We start from the raw sequence: 18,611 nt of genomic DNA on the forward strand, positions 1-18,611 counted from the left end.
CTAAATATATAAATATACAGTCTATATATAGGGTGTCCCATGACGAGTTAAAACTATCTATATATGGCAAAATACTTAGAGTAAAATCATGAGAATCTATATGTTTGGGTTTTCGAATACGATATTTTCAACTAAAATATATTCAAAGATGACAGTAACTTTGTTATTTTAAATAGAACACTTTGCATGCTAATACATTTTTGAAGTCTGCGTAAAATTTTAGTATACTTTTGTCTAAAAACTTCTTCCCGAAAAATGCATGCTTTTTGAGTTATTAATTTTTTTGTAAAAAATTTGACCCTTACAGACCCTTATAAATCATTTTTTTATGAGGATACCCTTAAAGATATGAAAATGGGCTCTATTCGGTTACTTTTAACAAGGTCACACGTATTTGAATCTGTTCAAACTTTAACATCATAAATATCAAATTTCTTTATTTTTTTAAACAGAACCACCGGGTTTTTTCTATTTTAATGCATTCAGGGGTAAGAAGTAATGCCAATTTTCATGATTTTACTATAAGTATGTTGTCATATACAGATAGTTTTAACTCATCGTGGGACATAGACTCTTAACGTAGACTGACGGTTTTTTCAATACAAATAATTATATAATCTGACAAATTTTTAATCGGGATTATATAAACAAATATATATTTTCTAGTGTTCGTGTGAAGAGACGTATAATCCATGGCGTTACCTCTAGTTGACGTTTTTTTGTCACTTCGTATTATAAAAACTATTGACTCACAAACTTTTAAATGGATTGAAATAATAATTTTTTTTTCTAACGTGATTTGGTGGCTGACGTTGGCTCGCCCACCGCTGGTACCGCAGCTGACGTGCTTGAGGCTTCATGACACAACTGCCTGAATAATTCCATAAATTATTAGTCGAGATGAAATGACTTACCTCAATCTGCTACTAACTCCCGGACTATTATTACATTCTTATTGTATTGTGAATCATCATTTCCATTTCAATGTTCATATCCACGTTTCAATATGGTCTTGTTTGTTATACAATCTAAATATTCATACGTACAGTTACCCCTTCTAGTATCCCGTGTTTAATCCTGTTGTCTACAAATTGTGATCCTCACTTCAATTTTATTAATACCCCCTTCACGTATTTTCAATTGATTTTGTCTCTATATTCACCAGATTCATTATAGTAATTCTTACATTTTTTGTCAACATCTCATCATCTGCATTTTTTGATGCTTATATCTCTTTAATCAGTTTAATCTTTATTCAAAAATGTTATCACTCTATCATACTCAAAACTAATATCGAATATCAAAAAAACTAGGAATTTCTGTATGCACACTGCGAATGTTTTGGCAACATTCTAATATTTTCGAAATAGAAAAGTTGCAAATCGGCTTGCTATGGTTTCCTTCGTGAAAAAACTTTTCTATTTTAGAGATTAGCATTTTTCAGTTGTCGTATATTTTATTCAAATACCGAAAAATCAGTTTCCATTTCTACTCATCACTCGCTAATCAATTTTTACAAATTTCAGAATTTTGTAGTGAATTATCGAATTATAGACAAAAACATTGATTTATATCTGTCCTCAGTCAATATTTCCATTCCATCAAAGGTTTTTTCATTTCTTATCCTATGTATCCCTATTCAATCTGTCCACTTTAATCTCAGTCTACCTCTTTCTCTATTGATATCACCTGTTTTCGTTTTTATTTTCTGAGATTCTGAGCTTAACACAAAAATCCGAATCTTCTATTCAATAAACTACGATATTTGATGCTTTTTAACCGGAACCCTTGTGTAGCAAACAAAAAATATTGAAGCACTGTTCTATGGAGTCTCTTAAGGTGTCAGACAACAGTCTTTCTCTTGTGAGCAATGTGTCCATTCATTTATAATCTCTGTTAACATTCTATCAAAAGTTTTTTCAACTATTAACCTCTATATCCCTTATTTAGTCTATCTACTTTATTTTCAGTCTACCTCTTATTCTATTGACATCACTTCCTGTTCTCATCTCTTCTCTTCTCTTTTTTGGTAGTCTTGTTTGAGACCCAAAAATCCAAATATAGTATTTTTGGTTACACATTGAAATAACAATATATTACAATTTTCAATGAAATCACATCAATTTATAGGTACTTATACAAATTGTAAATATAATATAGTGAATTCTTCAATACAGTTGGCAATATTCCGTACTGAATGCACTACTACTATGTCAACACCATCTGAAGCGAGCTTTGATAATTATGTTATCATCTCCAGAGATTGAATGTAAATCAAATTCTCGGTCTCCTGATGTTCAACTCGCCGACAAACTTGTTCCTCTGAATAATTTGTGCATAATTGATACTTCGTCTACATTCGAACTTTACTCACAGTTTACTATATCTATACTTTCAAATGCATACCAGTATTCATTATTTAGATTGCGTTAAACTACAGTGCATCATTTGTCTTATTCAACGAATTGTTTTTAGTCTTAACTTCTGTCTTCGATATGTCATAGTTCACATTCTCCAATTCCGTTGTGTCAAAACTATAATTTGGGCTCTTGACACAAAAAAATTCAACTATAATGAGAGTTCTCATAAATAATCTCAGTTTCCAAATAACGATTAAGTGCAGTCTTAAAGGTATCACATGTTGTCATTATCGCATTGGATTCAGGTTGACTTACTCAAAGGCAAGGTAGACTACGGTAGAGGTAGGAACAGGTTTCTTTGGTTGAGTAACAGAGGAGTCGAAATTAACTAGGTTATAGTTTTAACTTGCGATCTCTAATCAATTTTAATAGAATGTTGAAAACAGTCGCGTTATTTGATGCCAGTATATACCTATTACATTAAAAAAATGTGTTCCAAGTCGCAAATACGTTTACAAACATCGCACAAGTTGGAATCCACAGTATTTATTCTATAAAGGTGTTTTGAATAGCATGCATGTCCAAACTTGAATCTACTCATGCTTCTTCGAGGTAACTCATACTTCCTATACCAGTATTGACTGGGAATTTCTATATGTAATTGTATATATTTTGTTGGTTTCTTCATGCAATATTCGTACCAAAAGTGCTTCCAGACTTTTTTCAACTCAATTTCTGTTTGATTAATACCTTCTTCCACAGTTATTTTGATAGTTATTGGCAGTCCCTTTTTGATGGCTTTTTTTGGTATATTATCTACATGTTATGCCTGAGTCCGATATGTGCTTTTATCTACAAAAATGTTTGTTCTTTTTATTGAATAATCATACAAAAAGAAAATGCTCCAAGTATAGTCAAACGATTTGAGGAATAAAACGAGTTCATCAAACTCTATTAACCTCGACTCAGACGAACCTAACAATTATTTCGTGAATGTTAGTAAGAATATTAACTCTAAACTATCTCCAAGTCGTGATGCATTTTCTTTCCTCGTTCCTTATAAAAGAATCACTCTCAGTATCTTCCTCCGTCCCGTAGATAGTTAGAATTGCTAATGCAAACAAAAACAAAACTTTCTGTGGCATTCATGGGTTATCAGCTAAGTTTTAAATTTCCCAGAAGTGATGATTAACTATTTATGTTCTCTAATCAACGAATCTTTCGAAAAGGGGTTTTTCTCTAGCTGTCGAGCTATAATTGTTCCCATGCACCAGGGTGGCGAAAAATTATCACTAGTAACTATCTCATCGAAGATAATTGAAAGACTAATGAAAAACCGTCTATTGTCTTTTCTTTTTAAACATAAAATCTTGAAAGCTCAACTATTTGGTTTTCTATCTAATAAACGCACTAATCACGCTACGTTTTGTGTTCTTAATGAAATATATGCCTCACTAAATAATAAATTTAATACGACTTCGGATTTTTATGATTTCGATAATGCCTTCGATTGCGTTGATCATAAAATTCTAATTACCAAACTAAAGTATTACGGTTTGAATGGTTGAGTTTTAGGTCCAATCCTTTTTTTGATACTAATTAATGATGTCAGAGACTTACGAATTAATGGTAAATTTACTTTATTTCGGATGACACCAGTATAACCTGGTGTGGTCTAGCTTTACATTCTACCTTGGGCAAAGATCTCATTACTATTAAATCCTGGTTTACAACATCTCTAATACTCAACACTGACTTAATACGAATACGATCTTCAAATTCGATCAAGTTTCTTGATTGACAATGTCCTTCGATGGTTTGTACATATTGAAACTTTGGCTAAAGAATTATCCTCTGCTTGCTTTGCTTTGTGCTTTGTTTGTTTGGGTCACAAACATTTTCACAACTCAATTGAGAGATCCATTCATAGTTACCCTACTAGAAAAAAAATTCACCTACCTCTGATTTGGTAAAAAATTATTCCATCATCTTGCTTCATTCAATATTTAGTATGGAGTAAGATATTAACATTCTAATATAATTATTATTAATCCAAATTGTTATTTTCTATTATCTAAAATGAAATGTGTCAATTTGTTCATAATATAGTAAAATTTTCTCATTCTATGTTTTGAACACTTTTAGCAACACTTTGAGACTTTTGTCCATTTTTTGAGCGAGTTTAATACCACCAAGGTCTTGTTATAAGAGAACGCGCTTTCTATTAACTAAACCTGGATACTTTTCCTATAAAACCTCATACATTCACATCAGCTGTCAATTATATATCTCGGCATTGATAACTCGACCATCTGGAATAATTTCCAAGTATCATAAACGTTCCTAATACTACCAGATGCAAAACAAGTCTTTCAGTTCAAATCGATCCATCTTTGCGACGGTCTCTGGTCCTTTTTCTAACCACTGATTTTCAATGTTTGGGTTATTAAGATGAATCCATTTTTCAATGCAAGTAACAACGCGTCTAATTAAACGATAATATTTCGCCAGGTTAATGAGTTGTTCACATACCTAATAACTTTTAGAAAGTGCAAGGAAATCCGATAATCGGCAAGTGCTGGTAGTAGATTGGTTTTCTACTACTTCCCTTAAAACCTCCAGTATCCCACGCAGATGGACGTCAAATCTCCGATATTGAAACGATTAAACCAATGCTGTACCGTTCGCTCATCCACTTTGTTTTTTCCTTCAATTTGACATATATTCCTTGTTAAAGTTGCTTCGAACTTTTCTTTCCAATAATGAAATGATGATGAATAATAAAAATAAATCAAAGCAGTTGTAATCTTCATAGAATTGAAAACTAGTCAATTTACGACATGTTTAAATTGAGGTGTAGAAATTTCCATACATGTAAGCCGACTTATGACTCAGATCTGTTACTTAAACACGAAGAAATGTATGAGGAATTGAAAAATTTAACACGTAATCCGAATATTATATCTGTCTTATTTGCTTGATGTGGATTTACATAATTACGACGGTTTTTAATCTTAGCTCAGAGTAATTTGAAGAAAGCTGCATGTAGGAGAAGTCTTTCTAGTATTTCTATACGAATCCATAAATATTACTGAAAAAAAAATAAAATATTTTTGTTTGAAATTTAGCTATTAAATAAATAGATAGACATACGTTCACATCAAAGATTTGTAATCATTTCTATGTAGAAAACACGGATGTTTAAGTTATTGTGAGTGTCACATAAAAAATTTATTAAAATAGTTTCATTTATCATAATTCAATTCATTGAATTTTTAGAGTAGTTGAGACTCTTTAATGAAAATTAAGTTGAAAACAAAGAACAAAAACAGAACTAAAAATAAACATTTACCTGTACAAACATCAATTTTTGTTTTCCTCACAATGGAAATGTTCAAAAAAGTGAAAGCGTCATTCAAGTAATCGTCTTCAGACAACAAATTACCTTCCGTCTCTGATAAAGAAAATTTTGTTATCGAAACGCGAGTCAGACTATGTAATTATGACTGTTGTAAAATTAGCATTAAACAGTTCAATCAATATAATACTTCTACTTCTGTTTTAATAATGTATTCAAAACTAACTACATTTTCTCTAGGGTTAAGCCGGTACCACACGATACGTCCAATGCTTCCAATGTCGGACGCTGGTATAATTGAACGCATCGTCTGTTCGTAGTGCTGATGTCATTCGACGAATGCTTTGCTTCCAAAGTTGAACATTGACATTTAAATGTTGGCCCTGGACAGTCGCTTTTGTGACCCGCTTCAAAGGAGTTCCCAACATTGTAATATAGTTGGAACCAAAACATACTTCTTGCTCTCTTGCGCGTAAACGCTTTTTTGTATGAAAATCCAAAGTTGCAAGTATCATCTAGTGTATTTTAAAAGAACTTATATACGTTATATGCTATTGATCACTTTTTTTCCACGTTTCTATTTAGGTAAGGTTCCAGCCTTCGTCCAATATTCAGCCAACACTGAAAGTAGAATGTCGGCACAAACGTTGGACAGACACATCGTGTTGTTGGAGCACTTCATCTAGGCTTCTTCCCGCCGTACGTTATAACGCGAATATTGGCGCAAACGTTGGACACATCATGTAGTACCGGCTTTATCTGAACAGCATAGTCTCTTTTTAATCTGTACACTTTTTCCAGCGATAATTGCCGTCATCTTTCTGAAATTAGGCGTTTACGTATGCCATAACTTCCTTATCAGATGTAAATCTCTCTACGACAATTGGAACTTTAATGTTGTGAGACAGAAAAAAGTCGCTGAGGGCCTGATCTAGTTCATATGGTGGTTCGTTAAACAAGTCGTGTATGTTAACGTTGGCAATAATCGAAGTTGGTAGACGTGCGTTGTACTAATGGAAAAGTACTTTCTGTTTCTTTTTCAAATGCGGTTGCTTTTTTATAATCCACCCTTTTACATTATCAAGAAATGAAGTGTATAATCTTTGATTATTGTTTAACCTTTTTGATGAATCACATTTCCATGACTAATCCTAAAAATGTCGCCAACAATTTTTCCGCCGATGAAATCGTCTTGGTTTTTTTTCGAAGCAGATTCACTTTGCAATTAACTGTATATAGAATAGAGTATAGAAGCATAACTCTTAAGTAACTATGGATCAAATACATTTTTTGATATATTTTCAGCCTCTATTTTCTCTCTAACATTAAACCTACGGTCGTGCATACGCTATTTGTTGAATTTTTTTGATGATATCACTGGTTGTCGCAGTTTTTGTCTGCGTCCCGAATCCTCGTCGTCAGCAAACTGATCTGGTGTTCTCTGTGATATCATCTGATGAAAAAATGTGATTTGTTTTGTTTCCTGTGCATATACTTATCGATAAAAACTGACTAAGCACCTCTTAAACATCAATATTAGTAATGAATGAAGTCGTTGTCTGATTGAAATACATCCAATACATTCAAAATAGTTATAATTCTTATAAATATGATACCGACTACAAATAAAATCAGCTATTTTATTTGTATCCATATCCATAGACTCGGGAAATCCATTTCAGCTTGTCTGCAAAGATTTTCTTACAATAAAGATAGGGAAATCCAGAAATACCAAAGCCTTTATATTGCCGTAAATCGATTTAGATGGATTACCGTTGAATTCACATGACTGTTAAAGAGAGTGAATTATTCTGACTGGTTTCAAGATATTTCAATCGCTAATGTAGCATGCGAACAAAGGAAAATGGATTTTTTCCGAAGATATTTACGATTTCGAATAAATATTGAGAAGATCATATAAAAATTATGAGATTCACTATCAAAAAATGCGATTAAAACATTGTAAAATAGTAGTTGATTATATATAGAAAAGTTCTTGATGGAAATCGATAATTAGTAATTTGAAATAAAGCCATCAAGCTCCAATCCAGAGCTATGTGAGAACAGTTTTCGTGGTATGGGAGGAATCATTACATCACTCAATAAGTCGTGTGACTGATACATAGATGGCGCTGCCATTGTCAAATCCATATGACGTTTTAAAAGACTCTGTGTGAAATGAAAAAATTGACAACCATTCAAGTGAAGCTATTTTTGGTATTTTCAAAACAATTGATCCAAAACAATTTCATGCGTTAATTTATCATTACTTCTTGATAAAAAAAATAGTGTACAACTTTAGTAATGGCTTCATAAGTGTTATCCGGACTCTGCTTCATCAAAAAGAACGATTTGTTATTGGTTTGCTGAGTTTAAACGTGGTCCTAAAGACGTCTATGACGATGAACGTTCTTGTCATCCAATTGAGATGGTTACTTCAGAAAACATCAAAAAAGTCCACAGATCAGTTATATTTAATCGTAAATTGAAATTACGTGAGATAGCTGAGGCCGTAAGGATATCAGAAGGCAGTGTGTTCACAATTATGCACGAACATTTGACCAGGAGAAAGCTCTTTTCAAAGTGGGTGCCGCGTTTACTCACAGTCGATCAAAAACAACAACTTGTTGATTATTAAGAGCAGTGTTTGACCTTGTTTACGCGTAACGAATCAATTTCTTGTATCGATATGTGTTAATGGATGAAACATGGATCCATCATCTGAGTGGACTGCAGCCGATGAACCACGTCCGAAGCGTTCAAGGCACAACAATCAGCTGGGAACGTTGTGACTTCGAAATTTTGGGATGCGCATGTAATATTGTTTATCAACTATCTCCAAAAGAAATAGCGAATACTACATAGGGTTGTTGCATTGTTTGAAATGACTACTGGCTATTCACTGATCTCAAAAACTGAAGCCTATTTTGAGGCAAAAGATAAATCCTTCTACAAGCACGGCATCATTAGTTTTCTATAGCTGCTACCATTCTCAGTATATATTCGGTATATGCATTAAGAAATCAAAAAATGTTAATTTGTAAAATAGTGTATGTATATTTAGAGTATATTGTACTATTAGCATAAGACTTCAGAAATGGAGAGTGCTAACAAGGAGTTCAACGGATATGAAGAGGCGATTGAGCATCTGTTGTGCATTGATGGATAAACGACATCAAATGTTGAGGGACGCCATGAAGAAATAGCAAAATTAGAAATAATATTTCATTATGAGTTGAAAATGTTTAGAAATAAGATAGAAAATAGAAAAATATAGGGAGTTAGCTAATTAACTGATTTTCCAAATCACAATGGGACCTCAGGCTCCGAGTGAACACAGACCACGTTAGACCATGTTACCCGCACTAACTTAACCTAACCTTGGATCCATATTTTGATATTATTTCAAACTATACAAGGTGTTACATATTTCTTTACAAACCAAACGTATGATTCTTAAGGTAAGGTCCCACTGTAGGATACTAGATGGTCGCATGGGCTGTGGAATAGAAATCATGACTCTCTCAATAGTTACGAGAAAAATGCTGCAAAGTTCATCTAAATGATCCTGCTGGCCCTTCTTTCAAAAACTGAATTAATCACGCTTTCCTCCATCTTTTCTAAGCTAGGTTAGATGGTAGTTTAGGCTACTGCGGCTACGATCTTGTTTTTACTCATGTTTATAAATAGTTGGATAGTCGTCAAGCAGCTATCTATCATCCACCATCCTACCAACCTTTCTGAAGTGCGGCCTCCGGTTTAAGATTATAGACATATACTGAACTCACAGTTCACTGCTACCACTACACTAACACTCAAAATTATGTTGTCTGATATAGATTTATATAGAGTAGTAAGCTATAGAGCGTTGGTTTAAGATTTTCTCATGAAAATGTCCATTGCTTTTAAAGAAATTGAAGTATAAAGCTGCGAAACCTCATATTAAGAGCTATAATCAAAAGTAATTAAAGTATGTTCAATTTAGAATTCATTTTTTTAGAATCTGCATACATGTAGTTTAATAATCAAATAATGTTTCTTGTGATAAAATAAATATTCTAGTCGTAAATGTCGTAATAACTTCAAATAAACACCTGTTTTTATTATTTGAAATATATCTAGTGTCTGGACAAATATTTCAAAACGGCAACACAGCATAATCTTAATGTAGGAAATCGATAACTCTGCATGTTAGTTTCATGAAAAAGGTAATAGATGGCAGACGAAGAAGTGCCACGAGATCTACCGTAGTTTTATGAAATAAACCTGTAAAATAAGATTTACTGTTCCATCGAAATGTTTATTGAAGTTACTATTCAATAGAGGGCGCAACTTGTAATATATTAAATTAACTCGAGTTTACTTTACAAAATATAGAAATTTACTTACAGGAAGTTGAAAAAATTGCTCCAACATAATATTTCTAAATTGTTTGTCATTCAAAATCTAGCAATAGCATAAAACAATCGTGATTATTTTATGATAGCTAATAGCCCATAAGTTCGTAGATGTCGTTAGTTGGCTTGATCTATCTTGCGAGATTGTAAATGTAAACTATCATAAACCGTAACGTAATGTTGTTTAATTTATTTAAACAATTTTTCAACAGTATGGCGAATTTATACAGGCAGTGTATCTAACACTAAATACATTGAACTATCCACTAACACTTACTACTAAACACTTATCTAATCTATTTGATCCGTTTGATTTACTTTTTAATATCCGATGTGACATCGCATTATTTACTGACTATTACTGCTGCTATAATCTCATTTGAATAGTATAATCCCATTCTAGAAATTTTTTCAACTGGAAATCCACAGAAAAATAAAAATGTCGTGATAGAAATCATAACAACAGACAGGTGATAACAAAAATTAGCCAGCGCATCTGTCAAACTTTAGTATAGAGTAACATAAAAGACAGGGCCGTCTACAGCAGTAGACTTTAGCCTCAGCGCATTATTTTTCGGTTTATTAAAATCTATCAACTGTTAAATTACAATCTATCGGGCATTAAATTGTAAAATATCCCTGATTGGTCAGGCTTATAGTTAGACCTTCTATATCGTCAGAGTTAGGAATGAAGTTAATCGAATAAAATAAACTGGCTTGTGATCATGTATTTATTTATTATTCAGTAGGTTTAACTTCAATAGATTTCAATAATAATGTGTGTAATAAGCAGTACATGTAGGTACAGAATTCTTCGACATTTTGCAATAGACAAATAAAAACTAATATTTCTAATTCAATACACATTTCAATACACATTTGCATGTGTTGGAAACAATTGTCGAACATTTTTTCCATTCCGAATGAGGTACCTCCAAAACATTTCATTTGATCGCATCAACCGCTTCTTCGGATATAAAAAAACCTTTACCCCGCAATGGTTGTGATGGATTCTGGATAGCCATAAGCAGTCTAATATCTGGTCCAATGAAAACATCTTCTTTCAACTTTATCCTGCCGAGAGACCTGGAAACTTTGATATTAAGTATTTGAAGCAATTTCCATCTCTTGGAAGTGACTGTGAAAATTTCTTCGTCAATCCCAGAATAATGTGAAGCGGTGCTAGAAGAGCTTTATGCGGTGATACCAAAGTTTCATGTAGGACGTTCTTTTTACCATCGTTAAGCTTTCTCGGAGGCAAACATATTTTGGTCCAGTGATTTGCTCAGTCTCCTACTATTCCATAAAGGAAATTTGGTAAACCCAGATTATTGTCCGAGCAATATTCTCAATATTTTAAAATCACTACACACTTGCCAACCGTGGTCTTTATATTTTAATTTGCAAAGAATCAATTCCATGTTACTGTAGGTTTCCTTGACGTGTACGGAACGACCGACAGAAGCATAGAAACCGCCATTGTGAAGCAGAAATGCTTTGAGGCTGCTTTACGATGAATTTATGAAAATACACCACTGTGCTGGGTCGTATGAGATCCTAAATGTATCATCAAGCTTTCAATATTGGTACAATAAACCAATTCGTCCTCTTGGGCAAAGTAAGAAGTGAAATGCTTATCATGATATCTAAATCATTCCTTAAAAGTAAGCTCTTCCTTTTGAGCATTGATCCAATCAACTAAGCAGCGTTTTTGGGAAGATTTAAGCCTCTCACCAAATCATTTAGCTCGCACTGGGTAAACAATTTCGGACTGCTGTCATCTTCAAATTCAAAACATGACTTGTCATCGGGTTCAGGTGTAGCACTATGTTCGTCAGAACTCGGAATCTTTTCCAAGGTAGCTTTTTTCTTACCCTTAAACTAATTTCGAAAGTCTTCAACACACCGTTTGCAAACTTTATTATTTGAATACGCGTTTTTTATTCTTTTACAAAGTCCGTAATGTTAAGTTGTTGCTTTAATATCTTAAATTTGCCACAAATATAACAGAAACTGTCAGACGAATTCACGCACATACATTGCTCTAGATTCTATCGCGGAATTTTTTACACTATCAGAGCTCGCCCATTGAGGTTACAACATGTTTATGTTTGTTAATTTAGGGCGTTCTTTATTTAGAAAGTAATGTTACGTTACGACCAATATACATTTAAAAACAATAATCACAGAAAATTATATTTATTTATTCATGACTTTGCCCAAAAATTTTAAATAAAATTTTGCATTTTGCAAAATAATCTGACGTTCTGAGATTTTTAAGTATTTTTTTAATTTTGAGAACACCTAAATACATAGAACATCTAGACAGCGTTTTTGTTGCAGAACTGTGTAAAGAATCATCAAGAGAAACTGTACAATGTATACATTAAATTATCAAGTTTTGTGTCAAATTCAACAGCTTTATATCTATTTATGCTGACAGATCCATTTAGGAGTCTCAACTTTAATTAGAAAATTGATTCAATCTTGGGTCATCCGTGTTAAGCTTTTAATAGATGGTTTGTGTATGATAATCAATATGATGTTGAAGCCAACTATAAATAAAAGTCACGGCATGCGAAGAAGACGATAAAAACCGTGCAACCATGTATTTTTAACTAAATTATAGTATACTATTTCGTCCATCTAAAAGTTACAACCTATAGAAAAACCTAGGATCTTGTTTTTATGAGACACTAATACCTATCCTCTTTATAAAAATGTCTTCCTTCCTAGGTTCTCCACTCTCGACCTACTGACATAGTCAACCCCCTATAATCATCCAAACAATCATAAAATCGATTCTAGTCGTAGTTCGGAGCCCCAGGCGCTTGCCACTTGATATTGAAGTGAATAACCCCTTGTTTTCAATGACGTGACGATCGGGCTTCTTAATCGCGTCGTCTATAACGTTCTAATGAAATTCCGCACTTGAAGATTTATGAATTTTGAATAGTATAATAAGGATGGTACAAGGAAATTAGTGAAAAACCTCATGGTGTAAAAATAAGAAATCATTTTTCTTTAATATCACCGTATCTTGATGATGCTTTCAATACTTTATTTACAATCATACCTAAGCAATATAAAATTCAAATCCATACGTCATATTGATTCATCCAAAATAACAGTTCAACTTGACTTTATTCTAAACTCACTCAACACAATCATGGATATATATAGAATCATGGGATTCCATATACGTATAATTAGTTTCTTTGTACTCAGAAATGCAGAAACTGGCAAAAGAGTGGAACATAAATGTATAGAAGATAGAAAACAAACGAGAAAAGGATAGCAATAACGATGTATTGCCAAAAATGACAGTTTCTTTCAATTTTGATTTCACCCAAACTTCCATAATTATATATTTTTCTAAATCTAAGTTTTTATTATAACGATTGCTATTCGTATTTTCATTATATTCCTCTCTTTACTTTGCTTTATCGTTTGTCTGTTTGTGAGTGAATCCGCAATCTCGGGACACAAATTTGATTTTAGGTACTCAACTCAAATCCTTTTCAACCTCGAAACGCCTACTCAAAATAGATGTATTTTCTGTTCCTATTAATGTATAGTGACTTAAAAAGCTCACTCAAGCCTTAAAAGCACCATCATTTCCAGTAAAGGTTAACTTTTAGTCTCTGAAGACGATAACTTGGTTATCGAAACGGGCGTCAAACAGTGTAATTGTGAGTGTTGGTGTAGTAGTAATAGTAAACAGTACGTTTAACACAATTTGAACACAAATTAAGTGTATGGTTTCCACGAAAAATATATGAACCATTTGATAGTTATAATCATCACGGCTTTTCAGAAAGTACGATTCCGTGTGACGGCGCTAGGTACTTATATTTTGGTTTATACGTACAATTGATTTCAGTCATCCAGCTATCACTATAGGAATATTTGCACTTTGTTCTTTTTTGTCCATATTTAAATTTAAAATATGCACTTCAATTGAAAATACCGAAGTCTACATTCCATACCTATTCGTTAATAATTTTTGAGGAAAATTTTTAACTAACAATTCATCCGCTCATGTACTTCTTTATGTACCTCTTTAATAATCTTTATATTATATAGAGCATGCCAAGCAGGAATTGCTGAAAATTCAGTTTTTTTGACAGAAAATAAATATTTTCATCGATTTCTTTGAATTCTTTCTAGATTTTTAAATCTGTTTGTTTGATAATTTCATCTTTAATTCAAATAACCAAATATTCTTAAATCCTATATTTGACATCTCTTATGTATGAGGATGACTATGAACACTTTTTTTTATTCCAGAATAGGTAAACTTGCTATTCACAGGCTTTTTTTCAATTGTTCTCTCTACAAGTGTAACTTATCCTGTTGCAAGTGGCACTTATAATTTTATTATATAAACTTATCGTGTCCAGTTTCTTAATTACTATTGGTGAATTATATGACATTGTATCAAAAAAATGAAAACTTAATCCAATTCAAAAATTTATGAATAATTCAAAACCTACCTAGAATAATAAATGTATACGAGTACTTTCTAAATTTTTAAAACTCCATGACAACTAAACGTTTTTTATTTTCAATTCTCAAAAGCACAATATAATTCTATGAAAATAAACAGATAATCGGCACAATAGGTATATTTGGTATACGTTTGGAACCAGTTTCGATACATTCTCTTATTTTTTTTACATTATAAAAAATATAAAAATACAATTTGTCCTTTTCAATACATTGAGAATTTGATGAATGACTTAGAAAAGAGGTATCACCAATCATAACGGCTCCTAATATTACACTGATAACATTCGACGTATAATATACACAACAGCAACGTCTCCGGGATACGAGGTTTGCTACTTTAGTTTTGAGATTTGACAACACCGATATGAATATGTCAAGTCTGTCATAAAGTTTGACATTTTTAATGGTGAACGTGAATACTTGAAACATTCATCCGGGTAAAAAAATTAAACTAAATCCTGCGATGATTTTCTGTGACGTAGATTAAACCAACAGCAGTGTATCTATCAACGCGCTTCGCTACAAGATGAATTTCGTGCAGGTTTTCCAGAATCGGCAGCTGTGCCAGAAAACATCGATGCTGAGCGTAAAATGATATTGCGACATCGTCATTTGATATATCGTGATATAGAGCCATACTTGGGTATTAGTTCCACTTACAAACATTCAATATTGCATGAACATTTAGCTGTTGAAAAGCTTTTTTTGCAGTGGGTTTATGCAAAGAAATACTGAAAAGAATTCAAACGAGGTGCTTCAAAAGACTGTGGCATATGACCACGGAACTAAGGAATATGATGAGTAAAATCCAAAAAAAATAGTATTTTGGATCGAAACCACTGTATATTTATGTTTTTCGTCACTTACTGATCTATTCCATCATTATTGTTTAATATACAAACACCTTGTTCGTGAGTGAGTTCCTGTAAATTCTTGCAAGCTGTAATCTCTGTTTCCATATGTGTTCACTTCAAGTTAGGTGCCTATCCAGATATCTACCCCCTGGTATTCCACGTCTTCTTTTTGTAGTAAGTGCCAGTTTTTTATCGAAACGAAAGGACAAGTATCTCTCAAGGGTAAATTGAACATCTGATAGCTTTGGAGGCATTCGCTCTGATGCGCCCGGTCTTCACGTGTCTATAAATTAGAACTACCTTGGAATTGACACAACCAGTTATGGAGACGTACAAAACGCGGTAAGAGGATGGGTAGGTAGAGCGAATAAGGTCGCGGGATGTCTTCAGAACGTAGTATGGCCGAAAAAACACCTAAGACAAGAAACAAAGACGCGAATTTACAAACCAGTAATCAGACCTATACATCAGAAACATCTCAGGCAGATCTCGGAAAAAACACTATTAGATCGAGAAAGAAGCGAAAACATCAGACGATTATTTAACGTAGATAACATCAACGAATGATTATCGCATCGTAAAAACAATGAAACCTACATATGAGTCGAATGACAGACGATAGACTAATGAAAATAGTAAGGGATGAATCTCCAATTGGAACACGGAGTAGACGTCCACCACGGAAGACGTGGAGTGATAATCTAGAGTCAGGATGAGGTAAGATATCGAAGAAGGAACAAACAATCAATAAAAAAATTTCTTAGGAATTTTGAAAGCACGTTAAAGCAAAATTCGTGTAAAAATAGAATTGGGTGGGATAAGAACTATTTTTCACTCTTTAGTTGTTTCCCGCTTATATCTCTGTAACGGATAGCAGAGAACGTACTCACTTCCGTATACTACAGCATTTTGAGCAATTTATGCAAAAGAAATCTTTCGGTTGTAAATTGGAAAGTGGTATTAGGAACCACGGAAAATCATTTGCTAGTATGATCAATTGACAATTAACTTCTTTACAGCCTCGTCCAGATCGCGAATTGGTTTTGGCACCTTATCTGACCTCACGATTAGAGAGTGCCCTAACAAGGATTGAACAGGTTAGTAATATTTTGCTTACATTTTTTTTTTCAAATGATTTTTTAACATGTTTTATGTGGGTTTGTAAGAAGTTTCTTTTTCACTCTCCTTTGGACTAAAATGAAGTGGCTTATCATTGTTAGTATATCCCACTACTTTAATTGCGTTTGTTAGCGGGGTATGCCGTCAAAAATGTATTTTTCATTCATTATTGTTTTAATTAAACTTATTCTAAAAATGATTTATAACTTTTTAGTTTGATGTGCTTCAAAAGTGAGAATTCTCTCCTTATAGAGGATTTCGTCTCATTATCAAGCTGAATTCGTCACCTTCTTCTGGTTTCTATGTTTTCATGGCATACATAATCTGATTTGCCTTCACATATTCCACAAGTTTTGAGAATGTTTATGGACAGTTTGATAAGCTCACTTTATAAAGTGGCTACTTCGTTAACTAACTTTTCTTTCACGTGGTCTACAATACACAATATTATATTTGCTTCAAGTATTCTAAACCTCAAAGTAAGCGAATGTGTGATATTTAAAGGCTTTTTAAAAGATATGGTCGTGTTCTAAATCTTCATTGTCGTTTGGAAACTAATTAAAAAAATCGGATCTTGGTTATATCATAGGAACCTTTCTACCCTAGTATATTTATCCTTAAAAGCGATAAGCTAACGGATTTTTTCGTCTGTTTTTATTTTTTATTGATAAGTTCCACTGATAGGAGATCTATCTGATCCGAGATCATTATTCTCGAAAAGCTGTAATGATTATACAACCAATTTACAATACAACAATTTCCTATCATTCCAACAGGTTCTCCACCTTGTTCTAGGGGAGATTCTGGTCTTTTTGTCTTGTTAAAAGTGGCTAAACACTCTTGTCGTCGCGGCAAGAAAAGATCTAATCCGAGTAATCCTTCGCTTTTTTTATAACTGTATATAACTTTGTTCTTACTTTGATATAGTTCTACACCATTTGCGTGCTTTATAGTGAGTTAATTTATACCTGTACTTCCAAGTATATCCAAGATTTAATTTAGATGGTTAATATCAGTTTTTTTTTTCATACAATTATTGTATTGATTGTACGATGTAGGCCATTTCAATGATGATTCTTTTGGATTTGAGAGGTTCAGTTGTCCAAACACTTATAGATCAAACCTCATGCGGTGTTAGTAGAATTAATATTTTTCTCTATTGCAAATCTTTCTAAATGTAACCTACAATTGCTTGTGGTAAAATAATTCTGTTGGGCCAGGATTTAAAAGTTTAACTGATGTTTTGTCTATTGCAATCTCGACAATGGATGCAATAATCTATATTTGTAAGACTATATTGATTATCCATCTTGTTAATATGATCTCTCCCAGCTTTTCTTGTGGCTTTGGCTATTCTTACTATTTCTAGAACATTGAATCTTGTCCTCTATCGCTTAACATCTTAAACATCGAAGTAGAACTGAAAAATCCTGGCCGAATGCTTAAACCATCCACTTCGATATTATTTCGATTTTTTAAAGACATTGAAAGGCTTTATATTATATAAATTTTCATAAATAGATTTTGGCTCCAGTATTTTTTGCTTCTCTGAGTTCATCAAGGGCTCGATGAGATCAGCAAACGTCTGAAGAAATCATCCAAATCGTCTTTTCCTCGGCATTTATGGCATATCTATTTCCATTCACTTTGAAGCATTTGTTCATAGTTGCTAGGGCTTCACACTACCCCGATCGCATCGGTGAGCTTAATTACAGTTGACGCGTGAACCAGTAATTGCTGCTAATGATAATTGCTTCCGAATCAGAAACATTTTTTAGCCAATTACTATAGCTACTTAATTTTATTTTATTAAACAAATCGATTCGTAAGTAAGAAAAATATAATCACTCACCCCTTGGAGGTGTGCCCATAATCGATTGATATTGCCAAGTTCCTATATCTTATCAGTAAACAACTCCCAATAAAACTTTTGATCAGGATTTTGTCTCAGAGAGCAGCGACTAAGGAAGGTTGTTTTTTTTCCTATCCCATGCTTGTAGAAACTTAAATG

At 33.0% G+C, this 18,611-nt stretch overlaps 1 protein-coding gene across 28 annotated transcripts in view; it reads left to right on the top strand.

Moving 5' to 3' along the window:
- Positions 1 to 18,611, top strand: part of LOC130899969 (disks large 1 tumor suppressor protein) — a 1,257,949-nt gene that overhangs the window by 734,630 nt on the left and 504,708 nt on the right. For 25 of the 28 annotated variants that reach the window (XM_057810209.1, XM_057810221.1, XM_057810210.1 and 22 more), the window contains one exon: positions 16,501 to 16,578. The exons of the other annotated variants lie outside the window; for them this stretch is intronic. In XM_057810209.1, coding sequence (XP_057666192.1) covers positions 16,501 to 16,578 — 78 coding nt within the window. The remainder of the gene's footprint in view (positions 1 to 16,500; positions 16,579 to 18,611) is intronic. 28 annotated transcript variants of the gene reach the window in all.

This window comes from Diorhabda carinulata, chromosome 12 (assembly GCF_026250575.1).
Source record: "Diorhabda carinulata isolate Delta chromosome 12, icDioCari1.1, whole genome shotgun sequence".
Taxonomy (NCBI): domain Eukaryota; kingdom Metazoa; phylum Arthropoda; class Insecta; order Coleoptera; family Chrysomelidae; genus Diorhabda; species Diorhabda carinulata.